The sequence below is a fragment of the Artibeus jamaicensis genome, unplaced genomic scaffold, assembly GCF_021234435.1.
Source record: "Artibeus jamaicensis isolate MK-2021 breed Jamaican fruit bat unplaced genomic scaffold, CSHL_Jam_final contig_354, whole genome shotgun sequence".
NCBI classification, from domain to species: domain Eukaryota; kingdom Metazoa; phylum Chordata; class Mammalia; order Chiroptera; family Phyllostomidae; genus Artibeus; species Artibeus jamaicensis.
Window position 1 is genome coordinate 4,020,537 of NW_026521803.1, and position 20,311 is coordinate 4,040,847.

General features: G+C 38.6%; 1 protein-coding gene and 1 pseudogene across 3 annotated transcripts in view; both read left to right on the forward strand.

Moving 5' to 3' along the window:
• MYOM1 (myomesin 1) overlaps window positions 1–20,311 on the forward strand; it is a 158,284-nt gene that overhangs the window by 27,316 nt on the left and 110,657 nt on the right. For all 3 annotated transcript variants that reach the window (XM_053664247.1, XM_053664246.1, XM_053664248.1), the window contains exon 3: window positions 17,815–17,955. In XM_053664247.1, coding sequence (XP_053520222.1) covers window positions 17,815–17,955 — 141 coding nt within the window. The remainder of the gene's footprint in view (window positions 1–17,814; window positions 17,956–20,311) is intronic.
• Window positions 3,201–3,802, forward strand: LOC119042375 (sorcin-like; annotated as a pseudogene).

Consider the following 20,311-nt stretch of genomic DNA (forward strand, 5'->3'; position numbering starts at 1 on the left):
AACAGGGGTGGGGGGGGGGGGTGGAGCGGGGGGGCCACGGCAGAGTTTCGAGCAGGAGAGAGGCATGATCTGAATTAAGTTATTTCTGGATCTTTGTGGCTGTTGATGGGAGAACAGACTGTGGGGCACGAAAAAGGCAGGATAGCCAGTCCAGGCAAGAGCTGGTGATGTGCAGTAAGAAAGGATGTGGTGAGCAATGGTCATATTTTGGAATCTATTAATTTTCGCTAAATTCAAAACTCCACCAATTTTCACAGAGCTCTTCAGTTCTACTAAGGTCCCATGGAGTTGTGAGGCTGCAGAAAGATCCATGTAGATACTCGGTATACGGTGGATCTTCTGAGACTGTATCTACCAGTATGATAATGATAAAACTATTTGTTTCTTCTCCATTCTCAAAGATTCCAGTGAAGTACTTTGGCCTATTGTTACTGCTTTTCATGATACTTAGTGAGAAAAACACATGAAATAACCATAGTTGTATGGAGATCGAAAGCCATATGAGATTCAGATGGCTAAATCTGAATTATGTAAAACTACTGAACCAATAGGCTGTTGTGGGAAATAAGTTTGCTTGAAAAGCTGCTATTATATCAGGGTTTTGTATTCCAGAGATAGTTTTATGGCCTCTTCTCTAAATAAAAGTATTATTATTATACATAAGGAAAAATATATATTTATATTTATATATATATAAAATCTTCATACTCGATATATATTATATACTGGGTTAAAAATCAATACAGCAGGTCCTCAAATAACATCATTTCATTCAATGTTGTTTCATTATAACATTGATGAGAAAAAATTAATCAGTTCTCAGCCAGAACCACAGTCCATGTGGAGATGCACATTTTCCCCATGTCTGTGTGGGTTTTCTCCAGGTACTCCAGTTTTATCCTACCTGTCAGAGATGTTTGTGTGAGGTGAACTGGCGCGTCTGTGCTGCTCCAGTCTGAGCAAGTGTGCGTGTGAGTGTCCCTGTGATGGAAGGGTGTCCTGTCCAAGGTGGGCCTAGTACCCTGAGTTGCCAGGGTAGTCAGACACTGCCCATGACCCTGCTCTGGAATAAGCAAGTTGGAAAATCATTATCTTACTTGTTTTTATTAATCTTTCTTAAGTGTATGTTTATTTCAATGCTTGATATTAGAAGTTTTTGGCTCTTTATTTAGAAATTTGATGATGTTTTTGTGACCAAAAATATGCTGTAAGAACTTAACTTTTATTTATATCAATTGACCTGTGGTAAAAATTTATTTTGTTGCGTGCTACTTCACTTAAAGTTGTAGTGTCCAAGACCTACTGACCTTGTTATATGAAGACTTACTGTACAACATTCTGGGATTTGTCTTCCAGAATTTAAGTAAAAAAAAAAAAAGGGAATTCACATTAGTTCCTATACAGTAGTAGGAAGTCAAAGGAAAAATCTAATGAAAGCAGAAAAGCCCATTAGTTTTCTTTTTTGCCTTTTCTTTTTTTTAACTAAAAAAATTTTAATTGTTGTTCAAGTACAGTTTTCTGTCTTTTACTCCCATCCCAGCCCACCCACCCAGCCCTCCCCCCTCCCATTTCCACCATCCCCCCTAGTTTTTGTCCATGTGTCTTTTATACTTGTTCCTGTAAACCCTTCCTCTTTCCACCAAACCATTAGTTCTTTAAAAGGCAGTTGAATTATATTCTGAATCCCAATGATAAACCCTGAGTCCCAGGAGAGAGCTCTCACCATGCACCAATCTCCTGCCACAGCCTCACTGCTGTCATTGAGCAGCTCGTCAGCAGAGAAAGAACTGGGAATCTCACTTCCAATAATACCAGTTTCATATAATCAGCAATTTGTAGATGCATAGAACTGTGCACTGTTAACGCAGGAGGAGACCAAAACCTCATCTAATTCAAGCCCTCCCTTTTACAGACATTCTAACCTCGACCCAGAAAGGTGTGATTTATTTTCTGCTTCCTGTGCTTTACTCACATTGAAAATATTATTTGTCTGGTTATTCTGCAGGTTAAATTCAAGTTTAAAAGATACAAGATACCACCCAAATGACAATGATCTTCCATGGGCAGGCGGATCATGCTGTGAGAAGGAAGGCGTGCCCTTTAAGAGAGTAGAAATAGAATGAGTCAGCGGAAGGTAGAGCAGGAACAAGCTGTTACCTCCCTGAGCTTGGAGGTGAAATGTTGGCTCTGTGCTCTCGGAGCTCTGCACACAGTGGGGCGTGGCTGAGCTTTCCCCAGGGATCTCTGAATTCTGGAAGGCCAAGGGATCCATTGCAACAGGCTTGACCTTTCCCACAGCAGCTTTTCTAGATGAAATGAGAAATCAGAAGCACTTCGAATGAGAAAGGTAACTTCCATAAAATGTCTAGTAAACCCCAGGGACCGTCCCCAAATTGGAGTGAGATGTGGGTTTCTAGGCTGCTTTGTAAATAATAAGACTAATCTTTATAAGCCCTGGACAATTTTCAGTCTGCAGACTTAGACTCCATAAGGCACAGGTGGCAAACACAAGACCCGCAGGCCAAATCCAGCCCTCCACCTTGTTTTATCTGGCCTGGCACCTTGTTTCTGCCTGGCGGCAGCTCCGAGCTCCTTGGCCCTAGTTAAGGAGCAGTTACATTTACACAGTCCTGAAATTACATTTGGCCCTTTGGAGGCAACCATGAGGCTCATGTGGTCCCTGGTGAAAACAAGTTCAACACCCCTGCATAAGGGATCTCCTTATACCATGGAGAAGTGTCCTGCATAATATAATTTCTAAAAGATTATGGAGTAAACTCTTTCACTCCTGCTTAAAAATAGGTCATAATCCAGTCTGGTTAAATTGATTTCTGAAATAGTCAGAAATAGGTAAAAATTAAAGAGTGCTTTAGATAAGAACCATAAAAAATGTAAATCTCTCAATGCTTTACCCCCCACCCTCTCTAGAGCACATGACTGTTCTACATTCATGGCGAGCGGTGGGTCAGACCCTCATGGTATTTGCTTTTAGATCATGGCTGTACATTAGCTGGGAATAGTTATTGAAAAGCACAGTGTTACTTCTCAATAGAAATTGAAATAATACAAATGACAAATACAAGAAAAAGTGGTGACTATATTTCTATTTACTTAACTAAATTATAAAAAAAACTAAAAATGAGATAGTTTTATGGGCAAAAGACTGAAATGGATTGGGGAATAAAAACTAAGTCTGCACCATGGCCTATCCCGGGCAGCCTGGCACCAGCGGTGGTATGACCCAGGCAGGTTTGGAGGGGCTCCTTGAGGGCCTACATTTCCCAGACAAACTCAGCATCCACTGTATGGTTGCTTTGCTGCAGTAGCTGGACAATATGGACAAATAGATGCTGATGAATTGCAGAGATGCCTGACACAGTCAGGCATTGCTGGAGGCTGTAAACCTTTTAACCTGGAGACTTGTCTGCTTATGGTTTCAATGTTGGATAGAGACTGTCGGATTAGATTTCAGTGAATTTAAAAGAACTTTGGTCTGTACTGAATGGATGGAGACAACATTTCAGCAGGTTTGACAGCAATAGTGTAGAATAGTGGATCCTCAAGAATTGTAGAAGGCCCTGACAATAATGGGATTTCGGTTGAGTCTCCAGGTCGTGAATTCAATTGCAAAACAATACAAGCACCATACAGCACTTACGGAAAGATCACCTTCATGATTACTTCGTCACCTGCTGTGTCAAGCTGCTGAGCTCTGACAGGTAGCTTTTGAAGAAGGAATGCTCAGCAAGGTGCTGTGAATTTCCCAGGTGATGACTTCATTCAGTGTGCCATGCATATTTAAATCAAGAGGAAGCTGTGTGAATGTAATCCTCATTCCAGCTGGAGTTCTCTCTTGCTCTTACTCTGTGACTTCAGTAATGCACACACATTTGCATTGCCACTCTTCCTTAACAGCTGCTGTAAGGTTGTGTTACTTTATTTACATCTGAAGTTTTTGTTTTCATTTTATATATTACATTTTTTTGAATTCTATTTTTTAAAAAGATAAGTGTAGGGTAAATAATACAAAAAATAAAAACAAAAACCACAAGAGATGCTTATTTATTTTGACACTATACGTCTATAAATTTCAAGAGTGATGTTGGTCAAACTAAATTCATGCTTGTATCTTACAAGCAACTTTTCCTGTGTAGTGTATTAGCAAAAGATGGACTCTTTTCAGTCTCCTACTCGTCCACTAACTTTGATGTTCTCCTGAAACCTACATAAGTGTGCAGATTGGGAAACCAGAGAATCAAAAAGTCAGGAGAGAGTGGTGAGCCTGATAAGATGCCAATATCAAAGGATGAGCATAGAGGAAAACTACTTTAACTCAAAAGTAGATCCAAAATAACTTTTTCACAAAAGCCTAAAAGAAGTATGCTCTTTCAAGAGGGGAAAATGTGGTCAGTTGAAAAACTGATGTAAGAAAACAGAATGCAAACTTTAATGCTGGTTCCTGACTCTCTTGGAGGTTCTGGAGATGAAAGAAATGGAACTGCAGATACCAGAAGCCCTGAGAGGCATGGCTGACTAAATGAGTAGTGACAACCAAAAAGAGCCATTCTCAAGAATCTGTCCCATAGTTCACTAAAACTGAAACTGCAAAAGACACTGGAGCTTGTGCTGCCTGTCACTTGCCAAACCCAATAAGCATAGACAGATGTTGAATCTTTTTTAAAAAGATTTTATTGCCCTGGCTGGTATAGCTCAGTGGATTGAGCATGGGCCTGCGAACCAAAGGATCATGTTTGATTACCAATCGGGGCACATGCCTGGGTTGCAGGCCGGTTCCCAGCAGGGGATGCATGAGAGGCAACCATACATTGATATTTCTCTCCCTCTCTCCTTCCCTTCCCCTCTAAAGATAAATAAATTAAAAATCTTATTTATTTATTTTTAAAGAGATGGAAAGGGAGGGAGAAAGAGAGGGAGAGAAACATTAATGTGTGGTTGCCTCTCATACACCCCCTACTGGGGACCTGGCCTGCAATCCAGGCATGTGCCCTGAGTGGGAATCCAACCAGTGACCCTTTGCTTTGCAGTCCAGTGTCCAATCCACTGAGCCACACCAGCCACTGTTCAGAGATTGAATATTTATGGGCACTTTATTTAGATGGCTAGTGATCTAAGAAGACAGAAGGTTCACACCTAAAAAAAAAAACATCTTACATTTTCTTTCCAGGCCAATGTTTTTATAACAGGGAGTATACAAGGTGTGGTGAGGGGCTTCGAGATTCAGGGAGAATTAGGTGAAAGAGACTGCAGTGTTCTTGTCCTGGGCAGTTAGCTGTTCCCAGGGACAGGTGGTCATCTGTCTCTCCCTGGACCACAATGGCCCAGATGCCTCCACTTGTCCCCAGGCAGTCATCTTTAGCTGTGCCCCAGGAGGTCGGCAGTCTCTTGGAGCTAGGATGGGCCTTACCTGTAGTTCTGAAACAATAGCTTTAACATATACATTACGTACTAAGCTTATAACTACTTACCTTAAACTAAAATTTTCCAACTCTTGTGTCTCCTCTCAAAACCACTGCCTCTTCCTCCTGGTAAACAGCTAAGCATTTTGTTTTCAAGCAATAGCACTGAGTTGTAAATATATATAACATTTGGTTTTAAAGGAAAAGTTTTAGAATAATAAAAATGAGCTCAGCTCTTTTCTGGCCACCAAGTAAAGTCTAATGGAAACACATGGATAATTCAACAGTCAAAATTAGGTGTTGTTTTAAGTTTTTGTACTTATAGCTCATCCTGAGATGTCCTATCCATCTTTTTATGTCCAGCTTTTTACAGAGAATTCTCTGATAACCCAAGGCAAAAATTCTCTCTCAAGCCTATGAATTCTCATTTTGTTTGTACTAGTCTTTCTGCTTATCTGCCTGCCCTCCTTCTGTCCTGCTATCCTTTCTTCCTTGATTGGCATAATACCATGTGCCAGGCCTGGCAGTATGTACTGCCCCACAAGATGTAAAGCTCTTAGAAAATAAGGGTCTTTATCTTCATATCTCCCTCCCATCTCAATGGTAAGCACTGTATATTTCACACAATGGATGCTGAATAAGTTTCTGTCAAATAAATGAAATTGCTATGGAAAGTTCAAAAATAAAACCTGAAAATTTCCATGGTATGCTAATATATAACCCAGTCTGAAAGGCTATTGTTCGTAATGTTTGAAGTCAACTTATTCCCACTTCTACAATATCAACTGGATTTATCTTAAATTTATGTTTAACTTTTTAAGGAACTACTCAATTGTTTTCCAAAATAGTTATACCATTGTATATTCCTGTAACAATGTATGGGGAGTCCAGTTTATCACATCCTTGCCAACATTAGTTATTTTGTCTTATTTATCACAGTCATTCTAGTAGGTGTGTAATAGGATCACATTGTGACTTTAATTTGCATTTAGTTAACGACTAATGATGTTTACCATTGTTTTTAAATGTTTTCATTAGCCATTTGTGTATCTTTGATGAAGTGCTTGTTCAAATCTTTTGCCCATTTTAACTTTTTCTGCTTATTATTAAGTTGTCAGTTAAATATTTTATTAGATGTAGGTTTACAAATATTTTCTTTTATTATGTGCCTTGTCTTTTCATTCTCTTAACAGTGTCCTTCAAAGATCAGAATTTTTAATTTTAATAAAGTTTCTTTTTATTTATTTATTTATTTTTTTTGAATCATGCTTCTGGTGTTATGTCTAAGGACTCTTTAACTAACTCACCACCATGAAAAGTTTCTCTTGCCTTGGCCAGTGTGGCTCAGTTGCTTGGAGTGTCATCCCATAACCAAAAGGTTGCAGGTTTGATTCCCAGTCAGGGCACAATCTAGGTTGTGGGTTAGATCCCTAGTCAGGGTGCTTACAAAAGGCAACTAATTGCTGTTTCTCTCTCTACAAGCAAAGAAAATATGTCCTTGGGCAAGGATTTTTAAAAAAAGAGTTTCTCTTCTAAGGGTTTTATAATTTTAGTTTTTATGTTTAGAACTATATTCTGAATTATTTTCTGTGTGATGTTGGTAAAATGATAAATTCCTACTTGCATATATTGTCTCAGCAGCATTTGTTGAAGGTTCTCCTTTCACCTATTACTTTCCTTAGCACGTTTATCAAAAGTCAATTGACCATGAATGTAAAGGTCTCTTTCTGGACTCTCAGTTCTCTTCCATTGTTCTATGTGCCTGTCCTCACACCAGTGCCACAATGTAATTTTGTTGTTGTTCTGTTGTTACACTATTTTCCCTGGCTAGAAACTACAATAAAATGTTGAGTACAAGCAATTGAATGATAGCCTTGTTTCCAAGCTTAAGGAGGAAAGCATTTCGTTTTTTTGCTATAAGATACAATATTAGCTGTGGATTTTTTTCTTTTTAAGTGATTTTTTAAAAAGATTTTATTTATTTATCTTTAGAGGGGAAGGGAAGGAGAGAGGGAGAGAAACATCAATGTATGGTTGCCTTTTGTGCGTCCCCTGCTGGGAACTGGCCTGCAGGGAATCAGCCTGCAACCCAGGCATGTGCCCTGACTGGGAATCGAATCGTGATTGTCTGGTTTGAAGGCCCGCGCTCAATGCACTGAGCTACACCAAGCTGTGGATTTTTCATAGATCCCTCAATCAGGTTGAAGAAGTTCCCTTCTCTTCTTGTTTTGATTGAGGTTTTTTTAACATGAATAAATGCTAAAATTTGTCAAGTAATTTTTTCTGTATCTATTAATTGATCTGTATTCTTTAATATGATATATTATACTAATTGATTTTTCAAATTTAAATAAACCTTGCGTTCTTGGGATAAATTCCACTTGGTTTTATATGTTTCTGTATTCAGTTTGCTAATATTTTTAAAGGATTTTTGTCTCTATATTCAGAAATAATATTGATCTGTAGCTTTATTACAATGTCTTTACTTAGTTTTGATTTCAGGTAATACTGGCCTTATAGAATGAGTTGGCAAGTTTTTGAAAGTGGGAATGATTGGTATTGTTTCTTTAAGTATCTGGTGGAGTTCCTCAGTGAATGGGCTTTTCATGGTGGGAAGATTTTAAATTACTAATTACATTTCTTTAATTTTTATTGGTCTGTTCAAATTTATAAACATTTCTTCTTGAATAAATTTTGGTAATTTTAGTTAATAGGAATTGTTCCATTTCATAAGCCGTCTAATATATTGGCATGAAACATCTATACAATTTTTTTGTGAGCCTCTTAATTTCTGTGGAGTTGGTAATGTCTCCTATTTCATTCCTGATTTTGATAATTTGTGTCTTCTCTCTTTTTTTGTAGTTAATCTGTCAGAAAGTTTTGCCAATTTCTCAATCTTTTAAATGAACCAACTTATTTCATTGATTGAATCCATTTTTGTTCTGTTTTCTGCTTTATTGATTTCCCCTCTAATCTTTATTATAACGCCCTTCCTGTTTCATATCTTTTTTAACTTCTTAAGGTGAAAACTTAACTTATTAATTTGAAACCTTTCTTTTTTCATATAAACACATTAAGCAACAAACCTTCCTCTAACTGCTGCTTTAACTGTATCCCATAAATGTTTATATGTTATATTTTATTTTCATGTAGTTAAAAATATTTTCTAATTTCCCTCGTGATTACTTTTTTGAACAATGAGTTATATAGAGGTATATTTGAGATTTAAAAAATTTCTTTCTGTTGTAGATTATTATTTATATAATTTTTCTGTTATCAAGGATTATATTTTATATAATTTAAATGTTTTAAAATTGATTGGGCTTGTTTTGTTGACTAGTAGGTGAACTCACCTAGCCAATGTTGAAGAGAATATGTACTCTGTTTTCATTGGGTTAAGTGTTCTAGAAAGGTGAGTTAGGTCAATTTGATTGACAGTGTTATTCAGATTTCCTATATCCTTGCTAATTTTTGTCTAGTTGTTCTATCAATTTTGGAGAATGAAGTATTGAGATTTCTAAGTATTTTTAATTTTCTATTTTTTCTTTCAATTCTGCTATGGTTGCTTCATTTTAGGGTTCTTTTGGTAGGATTCTGCACATAAATTTATAATTATTATATTTTTCCAAGGAATCAACTCTGTTGTCATTGTGAAATTTCCCTTTCTGTCTCTTGTAATATTTCTTGATTTAAAGTATATTTTGTTTGATCTTAACTGATCCCATGGTTATCATTTGCCTGGCGTATCTCTTGTATCCTTTCACTTTAACATGTACAGTAGTGTATGCAGGTACAGACAAAACATAGTGTGTTTAGGGTCCAGCATTATTCACAACCCGCAAGGGTTCTTGGAACACATCCTTCATGGATAAGGCGGCACTACTGTTCGTGTCTTAGAATTTGAGTGTGCCTGTCACAGCATCATGTATTAGGGTTTTTGTAGAAATCTAGTTTGACCATCTGCCTGTTTCTTAGAGTTTTTATCCATTCACATTAATAAAATTACTGGTACAGTTGGAATTATGCCTGGCACTTTTGTTATTTTTTTTGTATATTTCATGGGGTTTTTGTTTGTTTGTTCATTTGTTCCTCCTTTACTGCCTGTTTTGTGTCATGTCAGTGTCTTCTGGAATGCATTGTTTCTGATGAAAAGCCAGGCATTAATACATTTTTCCCCTGTATGTAGTGAGTAATTTTACTCTTGATGCTTTCAAAGTTTCTCTCTGGCTTTGGCTTCCAGTAGTTTGACTACGATATATTTGGATGTGTGTCTGTTGTTTTTTTTTTGTATCCTACTTGGGTTTATTGAGAATCTTAGATCCATAAATTAATATTTGCCAGCAAATATGGGGAGTTCTATGGTATTTTTTCAAAATACATTTTCTTATCTACTCTCTCCTCTGTGTCAGGTACTGCTGTTATTCATATATAGGTGTGTTTTATTTTTTCCCACAGATCTCTGAGGCTCTTTTAATTTTTTAAATCCTTTTATCTCTCTGATTTTTAGATTGGGTTATTTCTTTCTACAAGTTTGCTGATTATTTTTCTATCTAAAATCTGCTGTTGAGTCCCTTCAATAATGCTCATTTGATCCTGTTCTATAATTTTTCTTTGTTGATATTTTCTTTTTTGAAAATCATTGTTGTAATACTTTCATTCAACATTTTAAGCATGATTTTAAAACTAGTCTTTAAACATATTTACAATTGGTACTCTGAAGGCTTTGTCTGCTAAATCCAACATCAGGAACTACCTAGAGAAAAATTTTATTTACTGCTCTTTTCTGTTGGTGCAGGTTACACTTCTTTCATTTCTTGGCATATCTCATAATTTTTTTCTTAAAAATGGAACATTAAGTATCAGTAATATATTATAGCAATTATGTTTCTGAATTTCCCTCAAGTGTGTTGCTGCTATGTTTTTGTTTCTGTTTACTAACTTGTCCAAACACATTTGTGGAATGTTTACCCACCACTGTGTGGCTGCTGATGTCTGTACTCTGTTTTAAAAATTTGTTGTTCTTATTCTCAAGCCTGAATTCATGGGGGATCAATGACACTCGTAGGTTAATGGTCAATGAATGGTCAGATATTGTGCACCAACAGCTTAAGCCAGGAAAGCTTCCATCCTCTGGCAATAGACTGTGTGTGTGTGTGTGTGTGTGTGTTGGGGAGCACATGTAATGTGCTAGTAATGTTCTAGTAATTTTTCCGGCTTTGCATACCTCCAGACTCTCTTGCCTTCTCTGTACATATACATGGGCTTATAGTCAGTCAATGAAGTGTGGGTAAATTGGGCCCTCTCCAGATTTTCCTGTAAGTCATGTGGAGAGCTTATTAAGGCCCCCTATGACGATCTTATCTCTCAGGTTTTTTTGTTAAATTTCTGAATCATTGATTTGCCAGTCTGCAGCTGGCCCCAGTTATGATCGCAACCTCTGGCTAACTCACCTGCTGGTCTTCCCTTCTTTGCTTGCACTTAGTTTACTACTGTTACTTACAGTGCTCCTGGATTTGAAGTTTTATCATGCTGTTCTCCACATCAAATTAGCCTCTTCTGGCAGGGAACACTCTGATTTTCACACATTTCCCCACCTAGGTAGAACTACCTTATGGACTGAGCTGGGGGGGGCGGGATGGAAACTAGGCAGAAATGTTACAGACTCCCATTGTTTATATCTGAAGTTCAGTAACTTTTTAAAATTTAAAAAAAAAACTTGATCCAAGGATATATTTATTGATTTTTTTTTTAGCAAGAGAGAGAGAAGAAGTAGCACGGGGGAGAGAGAGATCAATGTGAGCAAGAAACACAGATGGTTGCCTCATGTACACACCCCAACCAGGGATCGAACCCACAGCCTAGGCACGTACTCTGACCCAGGATTAAATCCACAGCCTATCATTGATTGCACTGCAGGACGCTCAAACCAACTGAGCCACCTGGCCAGGGCAAGTTCTGTAACTTTTTATGAGTCCTGAATGGGTTGTTTTTGACAATCGTGTCTAGTTTTATCACTGCTTTGGGGGAGCGAAACGGCCGAACTACTTGCTTCAGCACACGGGAAGTCGTGTCCCTGGTCTGGTCATTTTTAGGAGCTCCTCAGCTGATTCTGACGTGAAGCCAGAGCTGACAATCCCTGAGCTAGAGTATGTTACAGGTGGACAGATTTTGAATTCACTTTATTCAGTAAACATTTACTGAACGATGTCAGGCACTGGAGACTGCATGAGGATGTGAAGATAAATGGACCATGTCTCCTCTTTAGTGGTTGTAGGTAGCGGGAAGGGTAGAGGGAAAACCGATAATGCAGTACAAACCTGAGCACAGAGGGACGTGTGCAGCCGGGTGCGGGAGCAGGGTCAGCAAAGAACAACGCCCACACCCCGTTGTTTTTCTGGAACACGAGGATAGGTTGTCGGAATATTTTCAGAAAGTAATGGCCATTAAGCAACCCGTACTTAAGTATCATAAATTATTCATTCCGGGGAACCTAGGACAATTTTCCAAAATTATATGGTGATTATAAACAGAACTTTAAGAAATGAGTATTGAAGTTTATGTAAAGTTTAATGAGTTTTTTATGCTCTAGTTTTAAATGGACTGTGATGGTTTTGTAACCTCAATTTACATGAATAAATTCAGGAAAAGCAAATCCACCTCCTAGTCATTAAGGGTGTTGTGACATGAATGGGAGCCCACAAAGGCACAACACAGAGGTGTAAGGAGAAATGTTAGCACTTCTATTTTTCAAAGAAAGTAAATCTGGTCTTTAAAATTTTTCTGTTGACTGAATGTCTCAAAAAGTGAGAATATTTATACAGTAGTCTATGTATGGAACTCATAAATAAACAAACATATGTAAGTGGCATGCCTCCAATAGTTTTGGATCAAGAATACTCAGTCATGAGTATTAGCAGAACGAATACTAACCTAGACGGGTGCTAGTCCTAGCTAGGGCAGCTCCCAGCCGGCGGTGTGAACGTGGGCAGTTTCAAAGATGCTGCAGGTCTGTAAAATGGAATAAGTGCCCCGAGGTACACTATACCATTGTACCTCGAGGTACACTGACTATACTTGTACCCCGAGGTACACTGACTATACTTATAGCATAAGTCAGTAAAATGGTACAGACTTATACCACGTCTGTAAAATGGTATAAGTGCCCCGAGTTTCCTTCCAGCTCTGGAGTTCTGTAAGTGGCTTTGTTATTGCTTTTCTTGTCAAGAATAATGATGAGGTTGTAAGAGCAGGTTATCTTTTGGTTGTTGTTGTTCATCATCTGATTTGGATGCAGGTGTAAGCCTATTTCTTAGTTCCTGCAATATTTCCCAAGAAAGCTTGCTTTTCCTTGACTGTATCTCTTCTCTGTGGTGCTGCTGGTCAGAGGTATGATGATATTACACATACCACAATATTATTTTAAGTTCTTCTAACTTTATGTATACTAACAAGGACACAACATATCACATAACAGAGGCCATAACGCAACACGTGTGAACACAGTCATAACTAATTCACAGCCTTGTCTGGATTTACCTGGACACGGTTACGGGTGTGTGAGTGCCTGCCTCTGTGCGCATTCAGTCAGTCCTTCCCTGTTGCTTCATTTCGTTGCCTTCACAAATTGAAATTCAGAGAGTTTCGTGATTTAAGCTGAGTACATAAAGAACATTAAATGTAGTTTTAATAATGAAAAGAACCACACACACTCATATATATCAAGTTTAGTATTACTCAGAAACTGACTGATAAGACAGGATTATTTTCAAAATTTAGATGCAACTAAAAACCCAAGCAGTTAATGAACCCTTAGATAGCTCTTTCCATTCAAAGAACTTTAAAATTTCACATATTCTATTTAACTCCTCTAAAAACATTATTCAACTTTAAAATCCCATAAAGTAAGATGTTAGACTTCGGAGTTCATGGTTCATGTTTAGACTATTGATGGTTTTTCTTCAAACAACTAGTTACACTTATTATAGAGTCAGTTCCTTAAAACTTGCTCTGAGTTAGTTTTGTTTGCTAACTTTAGTAAATAAATAAGCATTACTAAGTTAGAGTATTTTAATATCTTAATCCTTCATAGCCTCTTTTTTTTAGTTCAAAGTTTGAAGAAACTGTAAAAGCATAACAGAGATTTGTTTTGTTTCTTAAATAATTCAGAGTTTCTAAATAATACTATACGGTATATAACATCACAATGCTTTTTATGAAGTCTTTTGTTCCCAAGGAAATATGAAATAGAAACTGATGACAGTGTCATGAATCTTTACCATAAAGTTCAACTCTTAAAAATCAGTTGCTGTGATCTACCTGTGAGAATGGAATAATCCATTTTGGAACATCCTGTGGAATAAAACCATAATTTTAAAGATTTATCTTAAAGGGGAAATGATGAGAAAAGGGACAATAACACAACAAAAAGAATGGTGTTGTAGCTGTTTCCATGTAAATAAATGTTAAAAATATGAGCTCATAAGAATATGACTGTAGCCCTGGTCGGGTTGCTCAGTTGGTGGGAGTATCATCTGGTACTCCAAAAGGTTGCAGGTTCGATTCTGGTCACGATACATACCTAGGTTGTGGGTTCAATCCCCTGTCAGGCATATATGGGAGGCAACTGATCAATGTTTCTCTCTCGCAAGCCTCTGTCTCTTTCTCTTTCTCTTTCTCTCTCTCTCTCTGCTCCTTCCTCTCTCTCTAAAATCAATGAACACATTCTCTGGTGAAGATGTTTTTCTTTTTTTTTAAATAGATTTTATTTATTTATCTTTAGAGGGGAAGGGAAGGAGAGAGGGAGAGAAATATCAATGTATGGTTGCCTCTCATGCGTCCCCTGCTGGGAACTGGTCTGCAACCCAGGCATGTGCCCTGACTGGGAATCAAACCACGATCCCTTAGTTCGAAGGCCTGTGCTCAATCCACTGAGCTACACCAGCCAGGGCTCTGGTGAAGATTAAAAAAAAAAAAAGAATATTACCATAAACATTAGAATGCAAGTACAGTATCTCCTCCCTTATTTGTCATTTCCCTTTCTGGGTTTCAATTAGCCAAGGTCAACTGTGGTCCAAATATATTAAATGGAAAATTCCAGAAATACATGATTCATATTTTTTTTTGGATTTTATTTATTTATTTATTTTTAGAGAGAGGGGAAGGGAGGGAGAAAGAGAGGGAGAGAAACATTGATGTGAGAGAGAAAAACTGATTGGTTGCTTCTAGAATGTACCCTGATTGGGGATGTAACCCACAACCCAGACATGTGCCCTGACTGGAAATCAAACTGGTGACCTTTTGCTTTGTGGGATACTGCCCAACCCATGAACCACCCTGGTCAGAGCTGCAACTCCTCAGTTTTAAATTATGTGGCATTCTGAGTAATGAGATGACATCTCAGAATCTCCTGCTGCACCCTGTCCGGGATGGGAATCATCCCTTTGTCCAGAATGTCCGTGCTGTAGACATTTCCACCTGTTGGCCACTTAGTAGCCACAACCTTGGTTATCAGAATGACTGTTGCTGTATTGCAGTGCTCGTGTTCCAAGGACTTTTATTTTAATTAGTAGTGGCCCCTGAGCACAAGAGTAGTGTCGTTGGCATTCAGATATGCTCATGAGAAGCTGTAAACTTTATAACAGGTATGTATGCACTGGAATAAAACATAGTATGTACAGGGTTCAGTGCTATCTGTTGTTTGCGGCTTCCACTTGGAATCTTGGAACATTAAGGGTGGACACCCCAAAAAACAGAATTTATGTATAAAATTTTGTGCATTTATTCCTACCTGTTTAAACTTTAGTTACCTTCAAAGTACTCTCCATTTAATGCAATACACCTATCAATAAGTTTTTTCCACTGCTCATAAAAGTTTTTGAACTTGTCAATATTGATGCTGTTTTGTTGCTTCTGCCACTTTTTATTTTTTTGCCTCTTCCACATTGGCAAAACATTTCCTTCTGAGGGATTTTTTCCATCTGGGAAAACAAAAAAAGTCACTTGGGGTGAGATTGAATGAATAGGGAGGGTGGGGCATGGAGGCATGCTATTTTTTGGTTAAAAACCACTGGAAACTCGGAGCAGTGTGGGCAGGTGCGCTCATAAATAACCCATCATGAAATGGGCAAGTGCGCTGAGTCTTCAAAAAATATTCACTGAAGCTGTACGCAGCCTCTCACCACGACAACAGCTGATATACTGACCAATGGATTCCTAGAACACTCACCTAGCCTGCCCTCCAAGAGATAATTCTGGTTTTTGGGGGTCCCCCCGTGTATACCCCACAGAAAAGGGGGGACTACTATACAGAAAAAACAGAACAACAGAAGAAAAAATAGAAAATGCAAATGTTCTATAAACAGAAAAAAAAGAAAGTCTTAAACTCCGTAATTAACTTTATTTTGTATAGTAGTGGAATAAAGGAGTCAAGGAAAATCCACTTTAAAGCTAGACCTATATAATCACAGCCTGCTGCTTACACTATTACAGATGTCCCATTCCCCCAACCTCCTTTGCTCCCCGCCCCGTGCCCTCAACCCCACTCCCCTCTGGCCATCACCACACCGTTTCTGTGTCTATGTTCTTTGGGCAATCCCTTCACCTTCTTTCATCCAGCCCCCCACCCCCACCTCCCTGACAGCTGTCAGTGTGTCCTGTGCAGGACAGCCTGTACTTTGTAACCTGCTCAGGGTGGAGTGTGGTCATTTTGCTGCTGCCTGCTAGGAACAGCCAGCCAGGAACAAATTTCACCAAGGTTTCCAATTGGTAACCAACCCCCAAGTTTGAATTCAAGGTTCTAACCTTTAGTTTTAGTGGTTTTTTTTTCTCCTCACCCAAATACATTTTTTATTGCTTGGAGGAAGTAAGAAAGGGAGAGAGAGAAACATCGATTGGGTGCCTCCTGTACTCACCCAGACTAAGGATCGAACCTGCACTCTGGGTATGTCCCTCACCAGCAAACAAACCCTCAACCTTTTAGTTACAGGACAATGCTCCAACCAGCTGAGCCACACTGGCCAGGGCTAATCTTTAGTTTTCATGCTGATCATATAGTAAAAGCCATAAATTCACTCCAGGGGAAGTCGTAGTTAGTGGGTGAGAAGGAGTTCGCCATTTCCAGTCCTGGGTGTAAAGGCAGGACCCACCCCCTCCACCAGGCACACCGCCACTATGCCCCTGTACCTCCCAGAAGTCCTCACGTTTCTGAGCTACTTGTTTAGCAGAGGACTGGTTTATTTGCATCATTATATATTCCTTTTTGTATTATGTTTGTTGGCCTACATCCTGCTTCTGATTTGGGTAATCTGCTTTGCTTTCCCTTATGCTTGTTATCGGTTGAAAATGGGTCAAGGTTTGAACAGTTCGGAAGGTTTTTCTGGGTCAGTTGGGCAGCTCATCTACCCCGTGTCACACCGCTCTCACACTTCATTTTCTTTTCAAAGGTTCTCTGGATTAGCAGCCTTTTTAATTTTAACTTGTTATTTTAGAATAATTTCAAATGTACAGAAAAATAGGGTAGTTCATAGACTTCTGGTATGGCTCCTTATTGGGAACATCTTTCATTACAGCATAAACCAGGGGCTTTTAACATGAGTCAATGGATTGCCTTCAGGGATTCCATGAACTCCTGAAATTTACGCCACATTGTATACGCTTGAATGAAGTGCATTTAAATTAATTTGAGAATCAGAGCCTGTATTTTAGTTTCATCAACTCTTTTTCTTTAGGTACAATTTCTGTTTTCACGTTTTCTTCCCTGATGCATTTTTTGGCTCACCGGAACACCATCTCCCAGTGCACCTTTGCACCAGTGTGCAAGGGCAGATTTTTGTGTACAGCAAACCTGGCCAAAGGATTCTTTATCCCACCCTGTAATTTTCTGAGTCACTCGATACTGTGTATTCACATAAAATATGTTAACACTATTGTTTGACAAATCCAGTGTTCTTTCAAATGGTTGGGTATGTCTGTACTCCATTAAGTCCTCTAAACTGAATGTAGGGCCCTGCATCTGAATTACCTGGGGTCCCTATCCAGAATATTTTGCATTTTTAACTGCCCTCCAAATTGGATGCAAAATGTATCCAAACCATTTACACAAACTGCCTAAATTTTGAACATTAACTTAACAGGAAAGGATATTTGGAACTATTACAAAAGCACTGCTGCTTTTCCTTGACACTTAGGGAGAAAGCCATGAAATTATGCTAGGCCTATTTTCTCTTGTGTCTATATAGAGTTTCTCACTCCACTTTCGTTCTAAAGATAAAAGATAATTATAACATTAGAGTTCTAGGATTCTGTGAAAATTCTCCCTTGTTAAATCTTTGTTTTAAAAGTATTTTGAATATTTTAAGTAGTTTTTTATTACTGTCAAATATTCGTGGTTTTATTTCAGACTTACAGATTCCAGTCTTATGTTAGAAGACTATTCATCCAAGTTGAGCCCCCAAACAAAGAGAGCCAAGAAGAGCCTTCTCTCTGGGGAGGAGAAGGAAAATCTGCCAAGCAACTATATAATGCCCATTTTCTCAGGACGGTGAGTAAGAATTCTATTCCTGGCTTTGATTATAATAAAGTGGACAGTAAATGTTGTCAAGTAATAATAATAATAGCAGCTACCATTTATTGAGCACTTGCTGTATATGGTTGAGAAAGGTCTGAAGAATCTTGAACTCTGCACCGAGGGAGATGTGTTTATTGTAAAAGTCTTTGCCATTATACAGCATGGCTACATGAGAAAAGAGAATGATTAGGAATGTAGTTTTACTTTTGTAACTAGTTGAAATTAGGAGGGTGTTGAACGCTAGTGGTTGAATACTATATCTAGTCACTATAGAGTAGAAAGAGATGTTCAAACTCTCAAATGCTGGGTGATCTAAAAAAAAACAAAATGAGATGATATGTTTAAGTAGATGGAAAAATCATGGTTGCCTATATGGTTTTAATTATTTTTCATTAGAAGGGGAAAAAATCTTAGATAACTAAACTAAGTAAAAGAATTGCATCATAACTTCAATGTCTGGCTTATATTTGTTGAGTATATAATTAATTACTATTTATTTGAGGTAAATATCAAACAAAATAATCATTAAATCATAAGTCTGTGTAATACCAAATTTCTGTGTTTAAAATGTAAACATTTTTTTGAATGATAATAATATCCAATGAAATCATGAAAGGAAACTTATCTGAGACACCAAATTAAAGTTCAAGGGGAACTTACTGTAGCCTCTCCTGTTGATTTCCCTTTGTTTTTTTTAAATTTTTTAAAAATTTGAAAAATTTTATTGATTATGCTATTACAGTTGTCCTATTCCCCTCCGTTCATTCCTTTCCACCCTGCACACCTCCTCCCCCACCATTCCTCCCCTTTAGTTTATGACCACGTGTCTCAAGTTCTTTAGATTCTATATTTCCCATACTGTTCTTGCCCCCCATCTATTTTCTATCTACTGTCTATGCTACTTATTTTCTGTACCTTCTCCCCCCTTCTCCTCCTCCCACTCCCCTGTTGCTAACCCTCCATGAGATCTTCATTTCTGTGGTTCTGCTCCTGATCTAGCTGTCCTTTTAGTTTGCTTTTGTTTTAGGTGAGGTTGTTAATAACTGTGAGTTTGCTGTCCTTTCACTGTTCATCTTTTTTATCTTCTTTTTCTTAGGTAAGTCCCTTTAACATTTCATATAATAAGGGCTTGGTGATGATGAACTCCTTGAATTTGATCTTATCTGAGAAGCACTTTATCTGTCCTTCCATTCTAAATGAAAACTTTGCTGGATAGAGCAACCTTGGATGTAGGTCCTTGCCTTTGATGACTTGGAATACTTCTTTCCATCCCCTTCTTGCCTGTAAGGTCTCTTTTGAGAAATCTGCTGACAGTCTGATGGGGACTCCTTTGTAGGTGAACGTCCCCTTATCTCTTGCTGCTTCTAGAATTCTCTCCTTCATTTTAATCTTGGCTAATATAATTATGATGTGCCTTGGTGGGTTCCTCCTTGGGTCCAACTTCTTTGGGACTCTCTGAGCTTCCTGGATTTCCTGGAAGTCTATTTCCTTTGCCAGATTGGGAAAGTTCTCCTTTATTATTTGTTCAAGTAAGTTTTCCACTGGTGGAAAACTTCTGCCTCTGGTACCTCTATAATTCGGATGCTGGAACATTTAAAGATGTCCTGAAGGTTCCTAAGCCTGTCCTCATTTTTTTGAATTCTTGTTTCTTCATCCTTTTCTGTTTGGTCATTTTTTTCTTCCTTCTGGTCCACTCCCTTGATTTGAGTCCCAGTTTCCTTTCCATTACTATTGGTTTCCTGTGCATTTCCCTTCATTTCAATTAGTTTAGCCTTCATATGTTCCTCTAATTTGTGACCAGAATCAACCAGTTCTGTGAGCATCCTGATCACCAGTGTTTTGAACTGTGCATCTGATAGTTTGGCTATTTCTTTGTCACTTAGAGTTATGGACTCTGGGGCTCTGAGTTCTTCTTGAGCCATGTTTTGGTCTGTTTGCACCTGTTACTTATGAGGAGAGGAGCCTTAGATATTCACCAGGGTGGGGCCACCCAAGTCGCTGGGTTGTGATGCTGTATGTGGGGGTGGGGTCAGAGAGGGGCAATGAATGTCCCCTCTGCTGCTTCCTGCCGCTGGGGCCTGCGCGGTCTGTCTCAATGCTCACTCCTTTGCTGGTTTATCTGCACGTGAATGTTTGACCACAGTCAGCCAGCTGCCTTGCGCCCTCACTGGGTCTGCTCATCGCAACCCCATGCCTGGGATCCGCCAATCACCACCCGCGCTCCTGGGTTGGTCTGACCACTTTCCTGAGCAACCCTGCTCTGCCAGTCACTGGCTCTGCCCCTCTTATTGGTCTGGCTGAGCAGTTTGTTGTTGTAAGACTTCCTTAT